The following is a 20,684-nucleotide window of genomic DNA, read 5'->3' on the forward strand; positions in this document are numbered from 1 at the left end:
CAAACAGGTCTGATCCATGGAGACCCCCCTCGCAACTTACAGGACTTAAAGGATCTGCTGCTGACGTCTTGGTGCCAGATACCACAGCACACCTTCAGAGGTCTAGTGGAGTCCATGCCTCAACGGGTCAGGGCGGCAAAAGGGGGACCTACACAATATTAGGCAGGTGGTCATAATGTTATGGCTGATCGGTGTATATATATGTGTATGAGTGTGAGTGTGCATACTAATGGCTTGCTTGGGTAGGTCATTCATCTGTTTTTATAAGCAGAATGGTAATGAAACCTACACTTATTCAAAATAAAAAAAGTCCTGAAAGCACAATTTATATATATTTAATTTACTGTAACATTAACAATTGTCAACTCCAACACATTATCTTAATTCCTTTATCTGAGATATGTTTAACTGAATTAATTATTTCAGTGCAGCGAAACATATTGGTTATTTCATTACATATTTTAGCTTTAATATGACTGTCAAATCTAGGAATTGAAATCTGACAGAGCATAGAAAGCAGAAATTAGACAACAAAGAATCAAGCAAGACACCTAATGGAAGAAACAACCAATAAACATCATGTCCTTGTATAACGTGTTAGAATGTATGATGATATTACAGTACAGGACAAGGCTGGAGGGTAAAGCACATCTGCAGTGCGACTTTTATTGTGCACTTCTAATGCAATGTCCAACAGCACAATGTCAGGTTCTGGATCTGAGGGCAGCCTTTGAATTTAAATTGAACTATTGGTTATTTCTGCCAACACTCATTCCAGGTCTGTTCCTTGGAATTTATTTGGTGCGTTCCTGGATGGATTCCAGTCAAAAAGATGTGCATCCTGATGCTTGGGATCTGCTTATATTTATCAGCTTCAGACCAAGTTCAGCAAAGTTCAATATAATGTCTCACCTTTTATTGAGATTAAGAAGACCGATCATTGCCACGAAAGCACCTCATTGTCTTTCTCTTGTAAAGTTAACTTTCAACATTTCGATTAAATATATATATATACATTTGCAGAAACAATCACAATGGTGATGTTTCAATTTCAACATTATTTATTTATTTCTGTTTTAAAGAAACATAAGAAGCAATGTAAATTAATTTGACAAGCATAATCATTTTAAAATGTTATCAAATAGTTTTGCACGTTTCACTGAAATGCTGGCTATACATATGGATAATACACAATACATTTTTGATCAACTTTAAACTCTAGACTTAGGCTTTTGTCTTCACTTATTCTAAGTACCTAATGTCAACGAGTTAAATCGATATCAACAACAACGGCAAAGAATACATTCAGCACCTTTGTTATCATTAGAAAAAAGGGGAAATTGTGATGTATTTAATTGGATTATGGCCAGGGAGGTAAACATGCAGTATTTCCTTATTATAACACAAGAGGGCGCCAACGCATTGTAAGGTGAGAGAAAATAATTGGGAAAAGTCAGTAGTTTCATAAAAATAAAATAATTAATTGTTCCTCTTCAATACCACCTAGGTAGTGGTGGAACAAATATATATGTTTCTAATAAATAACAAGAGAGTTTGCTTCTTGACTGTATGATATGAATACAGTAATACAATGTTCTCCCACCGTCCACCAAGGGGCGAATATCTGGGCAATTCCTTCACAGTGGCATTGTGGGCTCTGTCTATCAAACCAGAGATGCAAGTTTCCTCTTTAATCTAATTATTATCACCACTGCAGCCCATGCATGAACCAGATCAGCACAGGGTAACTGAGAGGGCTTTCTACTCGCTGTACAGCTCAACTATAAGAACTGTGAGTCGTGATTCAGCTCCAGCACACATGTGGGTCCTCTTGATGATGTAATTCGCTCCTGGAGGGCCGCTCGATATTATTTCCCATCACCACCCACACCTCTGTGGAAGCAGCATCTGCAAGAAAACACGGATAAAGATAATACCCTCTGGCCCTGATTAAGTAAAAAAATATAAAAAAGCTGACATTGGAGGCTCAGGTTTAACATGCAATGCACAGAAAGGCACATTTCTATAGGCAAAGATTATATGAATTAATTAATACATTTTTTTTCATTATATACAGATAGTTCCATAAATATTTGGACAGTGACACAATTGTCATCTTTTTGTCTCTGTACGCCAACACCATGGATTCAAAAGGAAACAATCAAGATGTGCTTTAAGTGTAGACTGTCATCTTTAATTTGAGGGCAGTTACATACAAATTGAGTGAACAGTGTAGGAATTACACCCATTTTTATATGTGGTCCCCAATTTGAGGGGTTCAAAAGTAATTGGACAAACTAACATAGTCATGAATTAAATTGTGAGTTTCAGTACTTGGTTACAAATCCTTTGCAGTCAATGACTGCCTGAAGTCTGAACCCATAGACATCAGCAGATGCTGGGTTTCTTCCCTGGTGATGCTCTGCCAGGCCTGCACTGCAGTGTCTTTAGTTCCTGCTTGTTCTTGGAGCGTTTTGCCTCCAGTTTTGCCTTCAGCAAGTGAAATGCTGTTCAATTGGATTCAGGTCAGGTGATTGACTTGGCCATTGCAGAACATTACACTTCTTCACCTTAAAAAAAGTCTTGGGTTGCTTTCGCAGAATGCTCCGTGTCATTGTGCATCATTTGTCTCATCTGTCCATAGGATGTTGTTCCAGAACTATACAGGGGTCTGTAGATGCTTTTTGGCAAACTCTACTCTGGTCTTCCTGATTCCTGTTTCCATCTTGTGGTAAACCCTCTGTATTTACTCTGGTGAAGTCTTCTCTTCATTGTTGACTTTGACACAGATGCGTCTACCTCCTGGAGGGTGTTCTTGATCTGGCCAGCTGTTGTGAAGGGGATTTTCTTCACCAGGCAGACAATTCTTCTGTCATCCACCACAGTTGTTGTCCGTGGTCTTCCGGGCCTTTTGGTGTTCCTGAGCTCACCAGTGTGTTCTTTCTTTTTAAGAATGTACCAGATAGTTGATTTGGCCACATCTAATGTTTTTGCTCTCTCTCTGATTGGTTTTGGTTTTAATTTAAGGAACAACTGAAGGCAAAACGGCCCAAGAACAAGCAGGAACTAAAGACACTGCAGTGCAGGCCTGGCAGAGCATCACCAGGGAAGAAACCCAGCATCTGCTGATGTCTATGGGTTCAGACTTCAGGCAGTCATTGACGGCAAAGGATTTGCCACCAAGTATTGAAACTCACAATTTATGTTAGTCTGTCCAAATACTTTTGAGCCCGTAAAAGTGGGGGGAGCATATATAAAAATGGGTGTAATTCCTACACTGTTCACCCAGTTTGTATGTAACTACCCTCACATTACAGATGAAAGTCTACACTTAAAGGACATCTTGATTGTTTCCTTTCAAATCCATTGGGGTGACGTACAGAGACAAAATGATGACAACTGTGTCACTGTCCAAAGATTTATGGACAGCATTGTGGATTTTAATTAAATAAACAATACATTAATTGGGGGTAAACGACTATCACTGTTGCATAATATGATATGATATGCATTGCAATATTGTATATTGGACATTATATATACATTTTGGAATAATCTACATTGTATGCTCTATTGTATCTGCTCTGTTCGTTGCACTATAACACACACACACACATATATATATATATATATATATATATATATATATATATATATATATATATATATATGCACGCACACACACACACACACACACACACACACATACATGTACATACAGCATGTCCTGTACGCATCCCTCTTCCCACACACTGCCTTCCTGTTTCTCAAGAGGCGGTGATTCATTCGAGCAGCCTTTTCAAAAGCGTCTATTAAGTGACGTCACCGTGTCATGTCGACTGGCAATGTGCGCCATTTTGAAAGGAAAAAAAATCACGGGCAACTCCAGCGGCTCTGATTCCCGGCTCCTCGATCTCCCGCTCTCCCCCGCCAGCCGCCGTGCGAGCCGACGCAAAGCTCACGGGTAACGGTCCGACAAGCCCCCAGCGCGGCCAGATCTGCCCCCGGAGGACGCCATGGCAGGTAAGATCCGCACTTTAGCGCCGGGCGCGGGCAGAGGCCTCCGGCACTCCGAGTGCGGCCTAGCTGCCCAGCCGCCCCAGTGTGCGGGGAGGAGGCGCCGGGGCCGGGCGAGCCCGCTCCGCTCTCAACATGGATGCCTTGTGTGTTGCAGGAGTCGGAGGAGGGAATGATTTCCAGTGGTGTTTCTCTCAGGTGAAAGGCGCCATTGACGAAGATGTGGCGGAAGGTAGGCTTGTGTGTAAATGTGTGTGTTTCGGTGCACGGTTGACATTTACCGGCGTGTCTCCTGGGCTTTGCAACTGCATGTTCCTCGGAGCCCCGCTCGCTCTCCGGGGGTATTTGTGGGGTGGGTATAATGGTGGCCATATGCATATATAAATATATATATAAATGCACATAGCGGCATCGCCTGGCCATATTTCTGAAGCAGGGGCAAGTCTCCTATCGTGCGGTGACGTCATCGCGCTGCGTCCAGGCGGCCGTGCTCTCCGTGTAGTATTGATAAAAACCGTGCAGCGATTAAAACTGCACCGACTGATTGACGCACGGCGTCTCGGTTCATGATTACAGTGCTTTTACAGTGATTTTACAGTGCAGCCCGTGTCCTTGTTTGAGCCGTGCATGCTTTTCCAGGCCTTATTTTGAAGTAGAAAGCGGGGGTGGGCCTCCTTTCTCTCTCTCTCCCCCTCCCAAATATGATCCCAGTCTTTTATGTAATAAGGTTATAGTTATTCATGTGGGGATTGATGTTGACGTGCTTTTAAACGTAGTTTTTATTGGGATGCGTTATTCCAGCACATCGCGGTGTACACTTTTAATGTCAATGTCTTGTACTGAGACACATGGACGGTGTTTTATGGGGGTGACGTTTTGATTAGACATTTGCACCGGGGTTATCATCCTGACAGTCTGGGGTAGGTTTCCTGTTATTAACGAGCAAACTACCCTTTGTATTTATTTTCATCAACAGAACTAGCATGCGGTTTGCTGTGTGTGTAGTCCTTTTGAATACTGTTTATTGAATGCAAGAAGAACAAACCTTATGCACAGAGATCTCTGGATAATGAATAATCCTAATATTAGTAAAATCTCAACATGTTTAGATATCAGTAGGCAGAGGTGTGTCAGGAAGGGGCTGTAAACCAAGTGTTTCACAATGCAGCCTCACCTTTGCAGAGGTGTGTTTATTTCATATTGTGAGGAAGTTATGCAACATGGACTAATCATGTCGTGCAGTCAGTGCATTGTCTGTCATGGTGTCTGCTTGATGGATAGTATGCACTTGTGAAGTGTTTACATTGCATTTTGTTTTTAAGATAATTTCTCAAACAATATATTTTAAAGGTATTTCTAATCTTCTATATAAACCATCAAAAGTTTCCTTATGCTGCATCCTGTATGGGATCTATAGCAGGGCCTGAGCGTTGAAAATGAGCAGCATTAATGTCCGCTCGGTGGCTTACAGCAGCCCTTCTCAAGGAAAACACAGTGTTTATAATGATATGAACCAGCATTTGAATGAGAATGTAAAGAGAGAGTAATAATTTAATATAGCAAATACACAGTTAGGATTTCATTTGGACATCCCTGTATTGTTCTTTTGAGTTTTGTCAAATGTTAATTACCCTTTTTAAAATGCCAATCAGTAATTTATTTGATTTCAGAATGATATATTCAAGCTTTTAGCTTTAATCCTTAGACTTTTCTGTATATGGGTGTTGGGCAGTTTACTGTAGTGTTCAAAGGATGCTGTGCTGGATGTCCTGTAAAAGCCACCTGCTGGGGAAAAAAGACCACCGTGTAAAGACATGCATATGCTCTTTATCCATGTTTTAAATAATCTGATATATTTCAATAGCATAAGGTATGGTATGAAAGTACATTCATATTTGTTGGAAGTCCAGGTGGATTTGTGAAGGTGAAATCTTTGAATACCGGGGGTTACAGGGTTAAAACCAAGCAGTTATTGATTGTTAACCGATTGGGGCAGGGGGTTTAACAAACACATTAATCTGACCTTGAATCTGGCATTGAGGATTATCAGAGATGTTACTTCTCTATAGGAATATGTAACACTGAAGGGTAGCTTCGTCAAATAGTGTGATTTCAGTTATTTTAATCTAAGACTTGATCATTTTTAGTGAAATCTTGTATGAAGAATTGCCTATTTACAAGTTCACTGTGAGGTGTAATGTCATGAAAAAAACAATGCTTTTCAATTCATATTACATTTTATAACCAAATCAGTGAGAATTGTTTTGCTCAAAGAATGTAGTATTCAGATTACTGCAGTTACTTATTTATGTGCATATCTAGGACCATGCTTCTTTAGTTGGCTTCTGAATCCAAAGGTCTTAAGGTTAAGATCTATAATCATGCCAGAGGAAACATAATTGTATAGTCAATATTCACGCTAGAATACAGTGTTTTCAGCTTCTTGCAGAATAAATTGCAGGTTTAATTTTGTGGATAACCATCAAATAGATTTGCCCAATCTTGTTTTGCTCGCTGCAGATCACTTTTGTGACAAAACAAATAAAATGCAGGAAGAGAGAGACCCAAGTGTTCAGTTCAAGGTTTTTTGTAGTCTGTCTTTGTTTAAAAATAGCAGTAAGCCTGCAACTGAAAATATAAATCCTTTGTTAGTTATTCTTTTAAATGAATGAATCTAAGCTCATTTACTTACGAGGCTCTTGTGGCGTTAATCTAAGAGAGAGCATACATTTTAATCCGTGTGTCAGCGAGACTGTTGGAAGAGGAATTGATTTCTGCAGTGCGGCGGGGAGAACCGTAAATGTGACACAGATGGCTTGAAATTTCCTGTTACAAGACATGTTATCTAAGGAACGGCAGATGATGCATATGGATAAGGCTTGCTTTCCTGGGATTGGTTGGCCGAGAGATCTGCGTTAGCGATTCAGTGATTCTGGCTTGACCTGGAGAGGAAAACAAGAGGAGCTGCCTACCTCTGTGATCCTAGAGAGAGAGAGAGAGGGTGTGGGCGGGGGTCTGAAAAGGATTTGGTATGCAACTCATTCCCAACTCTGACATGTTTTGTTTGGGCGACCTATACAGATGCTCATCTTTTGAACTCGATGCGTAAATTGTGATTTCACGGTACAGCTAAATGCGGTATCCTACACGTTATAGCTGCACTACTGTTTCCAACCCATGTGCAATATTGTGGCAGCGGATGGGCCGGCAGGGATTAGTGCCAGTGTCCTCCGCAGGCAGCAGCTGTGGCAGGCGGGCTGTGCCGAGACCGTGTTGCACATTTAAACCCCAGCCTGGTCATGCTCTTCATTTCTGGTTTGGAGAATTTAATCGGTACAAATTGCCTAGATGCCTGTGAAACGCGGCGCGCAAGGAAATCCTGCAGAAGAAAGGGCGGCTGGCCCATCTGCACTGTGGCTTTATCTAATGAGGGATCCCAGCCTGCTCGCCCTGCCTGCAGAACATGAAATGCTTTCCCTGCAGTTTTTCGCAGGCATTTAAGTCGGCCACTGCCGGTACGAGCACGCTGATGTCAGCCTCATCTTTTGACCAAGGTATGGGCTTGGTGTTAGTCTCGGGGTTGGGCCATGTGGATCTGTGCATGCTGAGGTACCCAGTGAAGGCAAGGCGGATTTGGGAGAGATGAAGTAGAATTTATCATTCTCCACTCCCCCTGCTTATGTCAAAATAATGTATGCTGGTTTGCTTAAGCAGTTAGATTTCAATAACTTCTCTTCATTCTATTGGTTCTAGAAAATCATCTGGATTATTTATCATTGATACAAGAATAATAAGTGTGTATATATAGCCCTGCTACATTTAAATCTGAAACTCTCCCTTTTATGTATCCATTCCACAAATATAATTATGAAAGATAAAATGTTTTGCATGCTAGAAACATACTCTGTGATATAATGCACTGAGATTCTTTTCTTTGCAGTTTAATGTTTAGTGCAACGTGAACATGTTGTGCAATATAAAAAAAAAATACATGTGTGTATAATTAAGCCCAAGCTTTTAAATGAGCAGCAAACGCAGAGGTACTCGTGAGGAAGTTTAACTAACTGGAAGCCGGAGGAATAAGTTAGTTAACAAGCATTGCATTGATGCCAGCTGGACTGAGGGGGGGGGGGGGGAGATTCCCTCTACAGTGATCAGATTTGTATACCAGTGAACAGTTCTTCTGTGCAAACGAAGATGCCGGATTCAAGTATAAATCTGTAAGGAACTCGAAACATTAATCGCAATGCATAATTGTTATCAATTAAAATGCATGTAGTTGTCATATACAATTAAATGACAGCACAACTGTGGAACTAAATATGAAGAGTTCACATTACTCCTTAGTCATTATAAAGATAAAAAAATAAAATCCCCCTTGTAGTTGAGGTCAAATAGTTGTGGATGTGCGGTTAACTGTTGTAGCACTTTCTTTACTCCAATCCTGCACTGCTTCAAGGCCTGTGCAGTACAGAAAACAGGTGTGTGCAGTATTCTAGCTTTGGTCTTGATCAGTCGTAGCTTTAAATGGTCAGGTGTGTTTTTAAATGCTTTAAGAGTTTTGTAGACTAAATAAAACCACTTCAGAGAAGAAGAGAATTGCCATCAAAAGAAGTGTCTAAGACCTACATCTAAAAAAAGCCCTTTCTTCTTGGTGCTTCCTGTTCTGAACAATTGTAGACAATAGTGCTTTATAGACAATATGTGCAGAAACAATAATGAAACTGCCATGCATGGATTAAATCAACACCTGTAAATAAAACTGTATAAGCATAGGTTTATAAACTCTTCATTTGATCATAATTTTATATTGAACAGTGCAATATGGAATATTATTTATTTTAACTAAAACACTGCAGTTCTTCCTCATGAGATTGTGAAATCATTCTGGTATCCATTTCCTTTAGTTTAATATATGTATTGTTAGAAACTGCACCCTAAATATTAAGTTTCCAGGAGCATGATTCATTTTTTCTATTCTTCACATCCCAACAAAAAAATCTCTCGGAATCAAGTGTGAACAGGAAAAGCTTGTCTTCCTCTCAGCGGCTCACTGTTTACAGCGCAGAAAATTAGAGGCAGTGAATATTTATAGTAAATGAAAAGCTGGGGAGCTTTGAATCGTGAGACCGTGTGTGTGGAAGCCCGAATGCCTAGGGTTCAGTCGTATACATTCTCTGCTGAGGGAGTGGCGAAGGTTGTTAAAAGGATATTCGGTGACTGTACCTTTGGCAGTGTGCTGCAAAAATGCTCAGTTTGCAAAGAAAAGACTTGACATAATATTGTTTAAGATCAATTGAGTCGTCTAAATCCCCTAAGATCTGTAAACATAAACAAGAATGATTTTTGACCCCAGCCTTCTAGAATAGTTTGCATAGGTTACTGACTAGTGTTTGAAATGTTTATTAATAGTGTTGCACTTGATATGCACGCATTTCCTCTCTGCACAAAACTGTGCGAGTTTAATGGCAGATGCTGGTTATCGTTGTACTAATGATACAGGTGAAGACAAAAGACATCCAGCAGTCTCTGCTTTCAGTAACTACATGTATGACTGAGGTATTATGACATGAATATGGATCTAGACTCTAATTGCTCTTTGTTTTAGAACACTTTTTAAAACAAATGTCTTGAGTAGAAGATAGTTTTGTAAATGTGTTCTTGCATCAGACACGATCTGGTGAGTTAAAGAAAAGTTGACTTCCTTTTATAACATTTTTGTTCAGGTTTGTAAAATGTATGTATTTTTACATTTTAAAATTGTTTCTTTGTCCGTTTGCAGCTGACATTATTTCAACAGTTGAATTCAACTACTCAGGAGACTTGCTAGCTACTGGGGACAAAGGAGGACGAGTTGTCATATTTCAGAGAGAACAGGAGGTTAGTGTTTACCAAACCATTTGATATCTGGTGCCCACAGTTTATATATACATTGTTTTATTTGCACAGATTTATGTTATTGCGAATATGTCCATCTTTAGATATAACCAATCCCTTTAATGCTGTTTACTTAGAGTATTTAATGCATGGAGGAGGTTAGCAGACCTCTAGGTTTTTAGGCCGATGCCTGTTTTGCAGTGCTTTAGCCATTTTCTCTCTTCCTCTTTCAGAGTAAAAACCGTCCTCACTCCAGAGGAGAATACAACGTTTACAGCACTTTTCAGAGTCACGAACCCGAATTTGACTATTTGAAAAGTTTAGAAATCGAGGAGAAAATCAATAAAATTAGGTGGTTGCCCCAACAAAATGCTGCTCACTTCCTTCTTTCTACAAACGGTAAGCATCACCACTCTGGCCTGTGAATCGGTTCAAGTGGAAGCTTGTATCTACCAGACTGTTTGATTTGTGTAGTCGATCAAATTGTGGCGGCCGTGCTGTTCATGCAGATCTTGTGGCTGAAACTGTTTTTCAGATAAAACTATTAAACTGTGGAAAATCAGTGAAAGGGACAAAAGGGCGGAAGGCTACAACTTAAAAGACGAAGACGGGAGACTGAGAGATCCTTTCCGCATCACGTCGCTACGGGTTTGTTTCTTTTGTGTCCCTCTCAGAAAGGGATCTGTATTTGTATTTCTCCTTCATGGGACAAGTGGCCCTGACCCGTTTGAATCCCCTGCAGGTGCCAGTCTTGAAGCCCATGGACCTGATGGTCGAAGCCAGCCCTCGAAGAATATTTGCCAATGCGCACACGTATCACATTAACTCCATTTCCGTCAATAGTGATCATGAAACCTACCTTTCTGCAGACGACCTAAGAATAAACCTCTGGCACTTAGAAATCACAGATAGAAGTTTTAGTATCCTTTTCTGGTTGAAAACACGGCAAGCCCCGTTCGGCTGATGTTTTAATTGCACTTCTGTCTTCGAATGTATTCTTTCTTCTCTTTTTTTGTGTGTGTGAAAACCACACATTCTAAGGTCTGTCTTTCTGTCTGTGTCGGAAATGACGTCATTTACAGTGTTTTTGCTTCTGCTGTTGAGTAGGAAGTTACTGTCCTTTACACAGTGAAATCAGACATTGTAGATATCAAGCCTGCCAACATGGAGGAGCTGACGGAAGTGATCACCGCCGCGGAGTGCCACCCCCACCAGTGCAATGTGTTTGTGTACAGCAGTAGCAAGGGCACCATCCGACTATGCGACATGCGTGCCGCGGCCCTCTGTGACCGGCACACGAAGTGTGAGTCCTGCAAACCCCGGTGGAGCGTTATACGCCATCAGCCAGCTTTCCCCTCCGGCCTGGCTGTTCGCAGCCTCTGTTCTGGTGCTGTAGGATCCAGAAAGCTCATTTCTGAAGTTCTGTTTCTTCTAAGTTATCATAATTTCACATAGTTTGTATTTTCAGATGCGAAACTGAAAAAGAACAAATCTTTAGACCCTGTTTTGGGGAATTAACGTGGCTTAGTAGGCGATTTCGATAGGGCCTGATCAGACGTGTTTAATTTGGCAGAATTAAAAGGTTTGAATGCCTCCTGCCGTCTCGGGGGATGTGTAATTGTACGATGCTCTTTTCTTTCCCCTGAAGTCTTCGAGGAGCCCGAGGACCCCAGCAGCAGGTCTTTCTTTTCCGAAATCATCTCTTCGATATCCGACGTCAAGTTCAGCCACAGCGGCCGATACATGATGACGAGAGACTATCTCTCGGTCAAAGTGTGGGATCTCAACATGGAGAGCCGGCCGGTAGAAACGTACCAGGTACTTCACCACACAAACCCGCCGCGCGTCTTTATCCTGGGGTCGTTCATGTTTGTTCTGCTGGCCGTGCCTCATGTACTTCCTCAACAATGAATACATCCAGAATGTCTGTTGAGGTTCCCTCTCAGTACGAATAAACCAGTCTAAAGGATTTATTATTTCTATATAATAGGAAACGGATTTAAATTGTGAGTCACTTGCAGATTTCTGCCCCTTAACATCTTGAATTCGTCCGGTTTTGTTAGTTTTATTTATCCCCCCCCCCCCTTTATTACAGGTGCATGAATATCTTCGTAGCAAGCTGTGTTCCTTGTACGAGAACGACTGCATTTTTGACAAGTTCGAATGCTGCTGGAACGGTACCGACGGGTAAGAATCAACCGATGGTCTCTATTTACTTGCATTAGCAGATGCATGATTTAAGGTGGAATATTGTGGATTTACAAATCTATTCTCAGAACACACCTCTAACCCGATGCAGCGCGGTCCTCCAGTCTTATTGCTTTAATTATATGGGTCCTGGTTTTGCCTTATTAATAGTCAGCAAATATTTGTTGTTAGGGCTAACTTGGTGTATGCAGGAAATACACCTGTTCTACAGTGGTTGTATTGTATCTCCTTTCTTTAATTACACCAATTATTTGATAAGCTATATTTATAAGTGGACCTAAACACTGGTAAATTTGGGTGTTTTAGCCAATGGGAGCAGTTGCCACTTTGTCATTGAGCCAACTGATATACACACAGATTGTCACCCTAAATCGCTAATTTCAACAGACTGGGACCACTAATTAATGAGCAATTAACTTGTTCAGTTAAGGGAGTTCTGGTCATTGAGGGCTGAAAAGGGTAGTTGATTTTCTTTATAGTTTGAAGACATTTGGGTCTGAATCGAGTGGTTGTTGTCGCCCGCAGCGCAATCATGACGGGCTCCTACAACAACTTCTTCAGGATGTTCGACCGCAACACCCGGAGGGACACCACGCTCGAGGCGTCCCGGGAGAGCAGCAAACCACGGGCCATGCTGAAGCCCCGCAAGGTGTGCACGGGCGGCAAGCGGAAGAAGGACGAGATCAGCGTCGACAGCCTGGACTTCAACAAGAAGATCCTGCACACCGCCTGGCACCCGAAGGAGAACGTCATCGCCGTCGCCGCCACCAACAACCTGTATATATTCCAGGACAAGATCAATTAAGGGCGGCCCGGGCCGAGGGCAGAGTCTCGTTCTTGCATAGTTAAGCCTAGTTGTTTATCTGTAAAAGAAACGGCCGCCTTGTCCTCCTAGTGAAGAATTTGACACACTCATCTCCTTGTTTAGCCGAGGGAGAAAAGACGGCCTGTTTCTTTGAGTCAGTGGTGTGTTTGAGCCTTCGGTGGGAGGGCGCAATCCAGGCTTCTCCGGCCAGGAGGGGGCCAGCTGAAGCCGAATTGATGGACAGCACTCAATAGAGGCCAAACTCTCAAAACGTAGTGTATTTATTTAAGTCTGAGCCTTCCTTTTATGATTTAACGACCAAATTATGAAACACCCAAGAAATGACATTTTATTGTCGGAACGTAGTCTCTTTACTGTAACTTTTGGGCCTTTTCAGACACACGAAATTTGCTTGATGATGCCTGTTAACATTCCTCCTCTGGTCTTCCTTCAAGGCCTAGGTGTTTTACCTTTTAAGCACTTACGACAGGTCTCGAGTTTGGTCAGTGGACAGGTGTTTTTCTTTTGTTTTCATTCTTTTTTTTTTGTTTTTTGTTTTTTGTTTTTTTTCCATGCATAGTAACATTTACTCACTGACTGTATCTATATAACCACACCGTCTGGTGTCAACCACTTAATAAAAGTAACAAAAACTTTAAAGAGATGTGTTTTTAAATTTTGAAGATATGTAATAAATTCTTACATTCTCTCTTATTGCTTTGCATGTATTGACATTGTGGATTCAGATTCCTGGCGAGGGGGAGGGAGTGAGACAGGCGCCCCACTGACTATTTCAGTAGCATGATTACGGAGGATGTACTTTGAAAACTACTTGAAGCTGCAGTAGCGACATCGGAAGCCAGTTGTTGGTCGAGCTAAGTGTAAAATTACTGTATATATCCTTAGATCTCAATAAAGGTGTAGGTTGATAATGCAATAGGAAGTAAAATAGGTAGTAACAAAAAGGGAATCTGCAGCCTTAATACCTATATAATGTCTTGTTAAAGAACTTTTAAAATAATACCTGTAACAACCATAACTACAGTTCAATGTCCATGTTGCACCCAGAACGTTTTAAGTAACATACCTTATGTGCATTATTTTTTTTTTTAAATACCTTTTTTAAATGTATTTCCTCCTGTCAGAGCATTTCAGTCCTGCTGCTGTTAGTGGCCCGTGTGTGTTTTCGGACAGCGGCGATGCGACCCCGGTAGATATCACGCTCTATTTAAAGGTTCAGAGATATCGGACCGGAGTGCCGAGTGCCTCCCTTTCACGGACACCGGGGAACAGGTTTCACGTTCAGTCCGTACACACAGGCGTTGCAGTCGGACCGGAGAGGCGAAAAGCTCGTTCGCGGATTAGTCGGCGCCCCGTGTCCGTCTCCAGTGGGGTCCCACGTCGGTTTCCATCGCAGATAGACGTATGATTTTGAAAACCCAAGGGTGCAAGTACCAATAAGTTATCAATATATTGTATATTGGTTGTGACACTATTTTTAAATTCAGGAACTGGCTGGTCAGTTAAGCAACACTTTGACCTTGTTCCCTGTTGAATAATGATGCTAACATGGTGGAATTGTATACACTTGTTTGATTATTTTGACCAAAGTTAAATAAATTTTAATTGTGTTTACCTGAATTAGAACTGTTTATTTTGCCAGCTTGTATATTTGTAGCAAGGCTTAGAAGGGGGGGAAGCAGAAGTAGAATTGTGCACTTTACAGAAAATAAATACAGAACATGTGGCAGATAAAATGTAAATTCTACAAGAAGGTGGATATCCATCTTACAGTTCCAGAAGGCCCGATTGCTTTGGCCAAGGTGCTCAAATCAATACATGTACATGGTCTATCCTAATATACAGGCAGCTGTTTATGGTATGATTGGACACAATGTGTGGAGACTTCAGCCACTTCTACCCAAAGAGAGACTAAATCAGTGGATCTATTCTGAAACTCAATGTGATTTTCGCTATAAAACGTGTCGGAACAAACCCATGGACACAGACCAGAAATAATCAGAGCAGAGACACGTTTGGGAGGTTATTAATGTCGAAACTTCCAAGTTTATTATTATTACATGCGTCGGAAGTATCGTACTGACGGCAGATTTCAACGCCCTCCATAACATAAACATGGTGTACAACTCTCATTAGACACAATGGCTCTGAAACATGTGACTTAACATCTATAACTGCCTATTTGTCTTAAAAGAACATGCTTTCAATAACCGCGTCTTCTAGAGCAGCGCGTTCTGTCGTCCTGCTTCTAGAACAGCAGGATCTGCAGATTGGTTCAGGTCCGATCTGAAACCTCCCCCTTTCCGAAGACAGCAGGTCTAACAGTCTGGTTCATAACGAGACACTAATTAAAAAGTACGGCCATCTTTTCTCCACATATCATTTTAACCAGTCGACTACAGGACGTGTTTAATGAAGGCAGATGCACTCGGCTACAACTGAAAATCTTAGGCTTTGGGGGAGTCTTGTCAGTCAACAACACGCATCGGCCCTGATATTTCAGTCACCGTGCAGTAATAACCAAAGCAAAATGAATATCCCGACACACCCGGGCAGGGAGGTGAAGCGCAGGGCGGGGCTGGGAGCCCAGATGTCCACAGAGGTATGCACACGTGTGCGCGGATCTCAGGGACGGGTGTTCAGACTTGTCCCCCTGCCGAGGGATTCCCAGTGCGGTTCACATCCGCCCCCACACTGCGCTCTGGAGGATGTGTGTTACAGTCGCCGAGAAATGAAACAATTCTACAAGAATTAAAACCTCAGGAATAGCAGTACTCTTCCCAAGACTCAAAAAAATAATTATTTATAATAATGCTTTAAGGATTTTCACCCAATTCCTTTCATTATGTTTGTCGTTTTTAAGATTCTGATATCTAAGGGAATCTCTTAATGGTCTCTTAGCAAAATCGTATTTTTGGTCTGGATAACAGTTTATTTTTTCTATTTTTAACTCCAAAGTACCCAAATTCATAATAAACAAATTCAATAGTTTTTTCACATTCACAAAGGACAAAATTGTCAAATACCACTTTTGTTTTTATACAATTGCAGCTCTTTCAGGAGTAATGCTCACGTGCACATCTCATTACAAGTCAGCAAAGCTGGATTCAAAGAAAACAGACTTTATCTACAGTCATTATCACTGAATTTGTAGAACTAACATCAGTTAAGCTATACAATCATGAGTCACAATGATCGAGCACTTTGTTACCCAATGAGAGACGATTACCGAAGGATTACAGAACTTGGGTCCTTATCTTGCCGAGAAAACGGCTCAGAAAACAGTAAATTAGCCACTTACTCGCAGTCCAGATTTTAGACATCCTAGCATGGAGGCAGTTTTCACGAGAGAACAGAAGCAGCACAGCACTCGGCAAACACAAGTTAGCAAGTCAGGTGATCGCATTCGTCTGTGTCCAGGAAGGGTGACAGGGAAGCATGCCCGCTGGTAAGGGTGAAGATGACGGCGCCGCGCCCCGTTTAGAAAGTACTTGTAGAGGTCGTCAGACGTCTTCCGATATAAATCCTGTACAGGAGAAAAGGGGGACCGACACAAAAATCACAACTCGATCCCTTCACAAGTAAACGCACGGACGTGCATTTATGCATTCTAGATTTCACTTCTATATTTATATTTACTCACCCGAGACCCACAGCCAGGATGTGAGAGATGAGCAGTGATGGAAGGAAAACCTTCACAAACTCGGCCGAGAAGATCCCTCCCTTCTTCATCACGCTGGTGTTCCTCATACTGAGCGTGGCGGCACGTTTGGGGTGCTTGAACAGGAACTCCCTGGTTCGAGGTGAAACAAGAGAAAATCGCTGCAAAATCATGCACTTCCCCAACACCGCCGGCCACATCTCTCCTTCCAGACAATAAAGTCATTCAAATAAAGTAAAAACGAAGGTACAAACTTTGGTGGCACGTTTTCGGGTCGGCTGGACCAGTCCCAGATCCAGTCGGCATTTTTCTTCATGAGGTTTTCTACTTCTCTCCTCCTTTCAAGATAATCCTCTTCAGACTAAAATACCAAGAAGAAAATGCACATGACATCATCGCTGCATGGCATCAACTTATATTACAAACCGACTGACGCGTGTGTGACAGTGTATGCATGTCTGGTTTCTCCACCACACCTGGGAGCTGTTTTTCTCCCCGCTGCTGTGCACCTCCGAGCCCCTGCGGAGATGCAGAGGAGTCTGGGATCTTGGAGGACTGAATTAATGGGAAAGAGAAAGCTCTGGTTAGTTCCCAGCTAATCGAAAACATTATGCAAAGCTACTTATATGGCTTTGTAACAGACATCAAGCTTAACTTAACTCAGCATTCATTTAATTACAAAGCCACACGCTGACACACATTCACGTCCCTGTAAGCAGACTTGTAAAAATGACGTTCTTTCTTGTACCTTCCTACAGCTCTGATTTAAGTACAGCTACTGAACTGCATAATTGTTTTTTTAATACTGATGTTTATGGGCTGTTTTACATTAATATATTAATCTAAAACATTCAAATGCACTCACTCAAGTGCGCCAAGTGAGCCAAGTTGGGGTGAGATATAGTAGTATAGAAGTATAAAGGATCATATGAAATCATAGCTGCTCTATGTGAACTAATTTCCTTCGAGTTTTAAAATAAGCTTAGCCGGAAACAGGGGTGCCTGCCTTCTCACCCTTGAGTAAACTCGACACAAACATCTGCAGTGACCACTCACAGCCGTGCATCTTGCAAGAAACACAAACCAGTCACTAATGTGTCCACACACAAGCACAGGGGTCAAAGTCCACACCTGGCAGCCCACCCAGCTCATTAGTGGAAAGCTCTTAGTATAACAAAGTGCCCCACCTGTCGCAGTGAGAGCTGCCCCTGGAGCTGCTTCGGCCAGACTCGTGCTGGGCATCGAGCAGCATTTTCTCCATGTCTCCGTTGTGGACGGACGCTGGCACCTGTTCCTGCCCTCCGCTCTGCGCCACGCCGCTGTTTCCATTATTATTGAAGTGCAGCTCCACCCAGGAACCTTTATAACACGAGGGGGGGACACACAACTGAGCTTATGCATCTATTTACTGTATATAAAAATCTCTATTGATGTGTAAGCCTACTTAAAAGTATGCACCCATCTACAGTGTTTAAAAAGTACTGCTGCTGTACAGTGCAGTGTCTTATTTTCAGTGTAAATAAGGCTGGTGTTCTTTAAGAGTCAGCTGACAATCACATGCTTGTGTTTTCTTCAGATCGGTGTTTTGTTTTTTACAATAAAACACCCAATAGGGAATGCTGCATCAAAACCACCCCTACCTATTGCGTCATCATAGAGGGAGGGAGGGAGAGAGAGAGGGTTTATTTTTGTTCTCTATCAACTGCATTAGGTAAGACCAAAAATAGAACACAACACACTTTGAAAGGTCACCAACCTCACCCTTATGTATTCATCAGGAGGGATCATGTGACAAAATAGATACAAAATATGTAAGGTTACATGTGTGGCTGGAGAAATACTGTGAATGTTAACCCCTAAATCTAAGCGAAGCTCTCTGCTTTCTGACAATATTTTTTAAGCCAGGAATGTAATCTTATCCTCACCCTGAACTTGCTATTGTGCATACTTCCCTCAGATGTAATTATTAACATTTATAAACCTTTTGCTAAAGCCAACGCTAATATTAGAAAATCAATGGGGTGTTTAGCTTTGATGAAATGAACAGTGCAGAGATGTTCTCCTGATGAAATAAATACAATGATTCATGTACACTGAAGAATTACAATTCTGCTGTCAATAATACAAACTCATATTCAATATTCTGGACAAGTATAATAGCACATATTGTTTGATACACCATATGAACCTATTCCACTAGAAGAAAACAGGATACATTTTCGTTAAAGCACAGATGAAAGCTTGTTAACTTGAATTGATCATTCACTGTATCATCATTAGGAATTGACATTATGGGTACCTGTTGTAAAATAAGGTTAGACACTATTCTATGTATATGCAGCCCACATAATCTGTGCAATATTCACTAGTCAAACATACAAACTACAGCTCAAATGCATGCATATGTTTTAATAACTAAAGGAAAAGTCTTTCCCCTTATACGATGCATTTAATATATTCAGAAGAGACTTCACATTGTGTAAGGTAACTAGTGCAAGCCTCTCTCTTACATTGATAAGTGGCTGTGATGCATTATTGTTGTATTCAGTGATCGCCTCTACATGCGAGATTTGAGCTCAGGATTTGTTTTCTTCACATCCTACTTCAGTGCACGATTCGTTACACACAGTGCAGGACTAAGCAGAGGACACTGTCCCTAATTAACTTATTTTCTCTCATTAACGCCACCTCTTGTAACAGATCAATGTAGCAATGCGCAGGTCAATGCACAATGGTCACAATGTTTCCTCCCTCACAGAAGTGACGGGCATGTCCTGCGGGACTGTTACCCTCCAGCAACACAACCAAACCATCAGTCCGGCTCAGAGTGGACACAGACACAGTCACAGACACAGACAGACACAGGTACAGACAGACACAGACAGACACAGGTACAGTCACAGTCACAGACACAGACACAGACAGGTACAGACACAGACACAGTCACAGACAGACACAGACACAGTCACAGACACAGACAGTCACAGACACAGGTACAGTCAGACAGAGGTACAGTCAGACAGAGGTACAGTCACAGACACAGACAGATACAGACACAGTCACAGACACAGACAGACACAGGTACAGTCACAGACACAGACAGATACAGACACAGACACAGGTACAGTCACAGACACAGACACAGATACAGACACAGACAGGTACAGACACAGACACAGACACAGTCACAGACAGGTACAGATACAGACACAGACACAGACAGATACAGACACAGACAGATACAGACACAGTCACGTACAGATACAGACACAGACACAGACAGATACAGACACAGACAGATACAGACACAGTCACGTACAGATACAGACACAGACACAGTCACAGACACAGACAGACACAGTCACAGACAGACACAGTCACAGACAGATACAGACACAGACAGATACAGACACAGTCACGTACAGATACAGACACAGACAGGTACAGACACAGACACAGACAGACACATACACAGGTACAGACAGATACAGTCACAGACACAGATACAGACACAGACAGGTACAGACACAGACACAGACACAGACAGGTACAGATACAGATACAGACACGGACACGCACACGGACACAGGTCCAGGTCCCTCTGTCTACAGGGACACACTCGTCCTCGCCAGCACAGCGTCACTGTCGCTGCGGTTGACCTGCGCGGATCCGGCGCTCTGGGGTAACACGGGCCCGCACAGCAGCGCCGCGCTCACCTCGCAGATGGTCCTCCTGGCCGCCTGGCTTCTCCGACATGTTTATTTGCAGCAGCTGGCCGTTCTTGTCGTGTTTTTGTGTTTTCGAAATCAGACCATGTACAGTAAAGCAATATGTCTCTATCTCTGTATGTCTGTGCAGAGCCGATCACAGGACTCAGCGCAGCCCACTGCTGGCCCGGACAAACACACTGACGTCACGCATTGTTGATTCAGTGCAGCGCGGCTGGTGATTGGACCGCAGCGAGCGCGTCACGCCTGGGCGGAGCCGAGCAGGAGCGGAGCAGAGAGACCCGCACTGTGCCGGACACAGAGCCCCGGAGCTGAGACCCGCACTGTGCCGGACACAGAGCCCCGGAGCTGAGACCCGCACTGTGCC

At 42.3% G+C, this 20,684-nt stretch overlaps 2 protein-coding genes and 1 long non-coding RNA gene across 3 annotated transcripts; 1 reads left to right on the top strand and 2 right to left on the bottom strand.

Moving 5' to 3' along the window:
• Positions 1 to 1,043: 1,043 nt before the first annotated feature.
• Positions 1,044 to 4,538, bottom strand: LOC136716181 (uncharacterized). Its single transcript, XR_010805131.1, has 2 exons — positions 4,299 to 4,538; positions 1,044 to 1,908 (listed from the first exon to the last, which is right to left on the bottom strand). It is a non-coding gene; the product is annotated as an uncharacterized LOC136716181 (long non-coding RNA).
• On the top strand, positions 3,832 to 14,548 carry ppp2r2d (protein phosphatase 2, regulatory subunit B, delta). Its single transcript, XM_066693686.1, has 10 exons — positions 3,832 to 4,023; positions 4,175 to 4,249; positions 9,800 to 9,897; positions 10,128 to 10,293; positions 10,430 to 10,542; positions 10,637 to 10,814; positions 11,033 to 11,197; positions 11,543 to 11,712; positions 11,990 to 12,081; positions 12,628 to 14,548. Exons 1-10 carry the CDS (start codon positions 4,017 to 4,019, stop codon positions 12,905 to 12,907), a joined length of 1,344 nt encoding a protein of 447 aa, XP_066549783.1. The 5' UTR covers positions 3,832 to 4,016; the 3' UTR covers positions 12,908 to 14,548.
• A 394-nt stretch (positions 14,549 to 14,942) lies between these two features.
• bnip3 (BCL2 interacting protein 3) lies at positions 14,943 to 20,501 on the bottom strand. Its single transcript, XM_066693687.1, has 6 exons — positions 20,306 to 20,501; positions 17,777 to 17,948; positions 17,066 to 17,144; positions 16,844 to 16,950; positions 16,572 to 16,721; positions 14,943 to 16,454 (listed from the first exon to the last, which is right to left on the bottom strand). The coding sequence occupies exons 1-6, from the start codon at positions 20,343 to 20,345 to the stop codon at positions 16,409 to 16,411; spliced, it is 594 nt and encodes a 197-aa protein (XP_066549784.1). The 5' UTR covers positions 20,346 to 20,501; the 3' UTR covers positions 14,943 to 16,408.
• Positions 20,502 to 20,684: the final 183 nt, after the last annotated feature.

Source organism: Amia ocellicauda, chromosome 20 (genome assembly GCF_036373705.1).
Source record: "Amia ocellicauda isolate fAmiCal2 chromosome 20, fAmiCal2.hap1, whole genome shotgun sequence".
NCBI lineage: Eukaryota > Metazoa > Chordata > Actinopteri > Amiiformes > Amiidae > Amia > Amia ocellicauda.

Excerpts from the sequence above, each read along its gene's own strand:
- bnip3 (XM_066693687.1), bottom strand. The coding sequence starts at position 20,345 with ATGTCGGAGAAGCCAGGCGGCCAGGAGGACCATCTGCGAG. Across the intron at positions 17,949-20,305 it reads CCAGGAGGACCATCTGCGAG|GTTCCTGGGTGGAGCTGCAC; the intron begins GTGAGCGCGGCG and ends CGTGTTATAAAG. Across the intron at positions 16,455-16,571 it reads ATCCTGGCTGTGGGTCTCGG|GATTTATATCGGAAGACGTC; the intron begins GTGAGTAAATAT and ends TCTCCTGTACAG.
- ppp2r2d (XM_066693686.1), top strand. Across the intron at positions 9,898-10,127 it reads TATTTCAGAGAGAACAGGAG|AGTAAAAACCGTCCTCACTC; the intron begins GTTAGTGTTTAC and ends TTCCTCTTTCAG. Across the intron at positions 12,082-12,627 it reads TGCTGGAACGGTACCGACGG|CGCAATCATGACGGGCTCCT; the intron begins GTAAGAATCAAC and ends TGTCGCCCGCAG.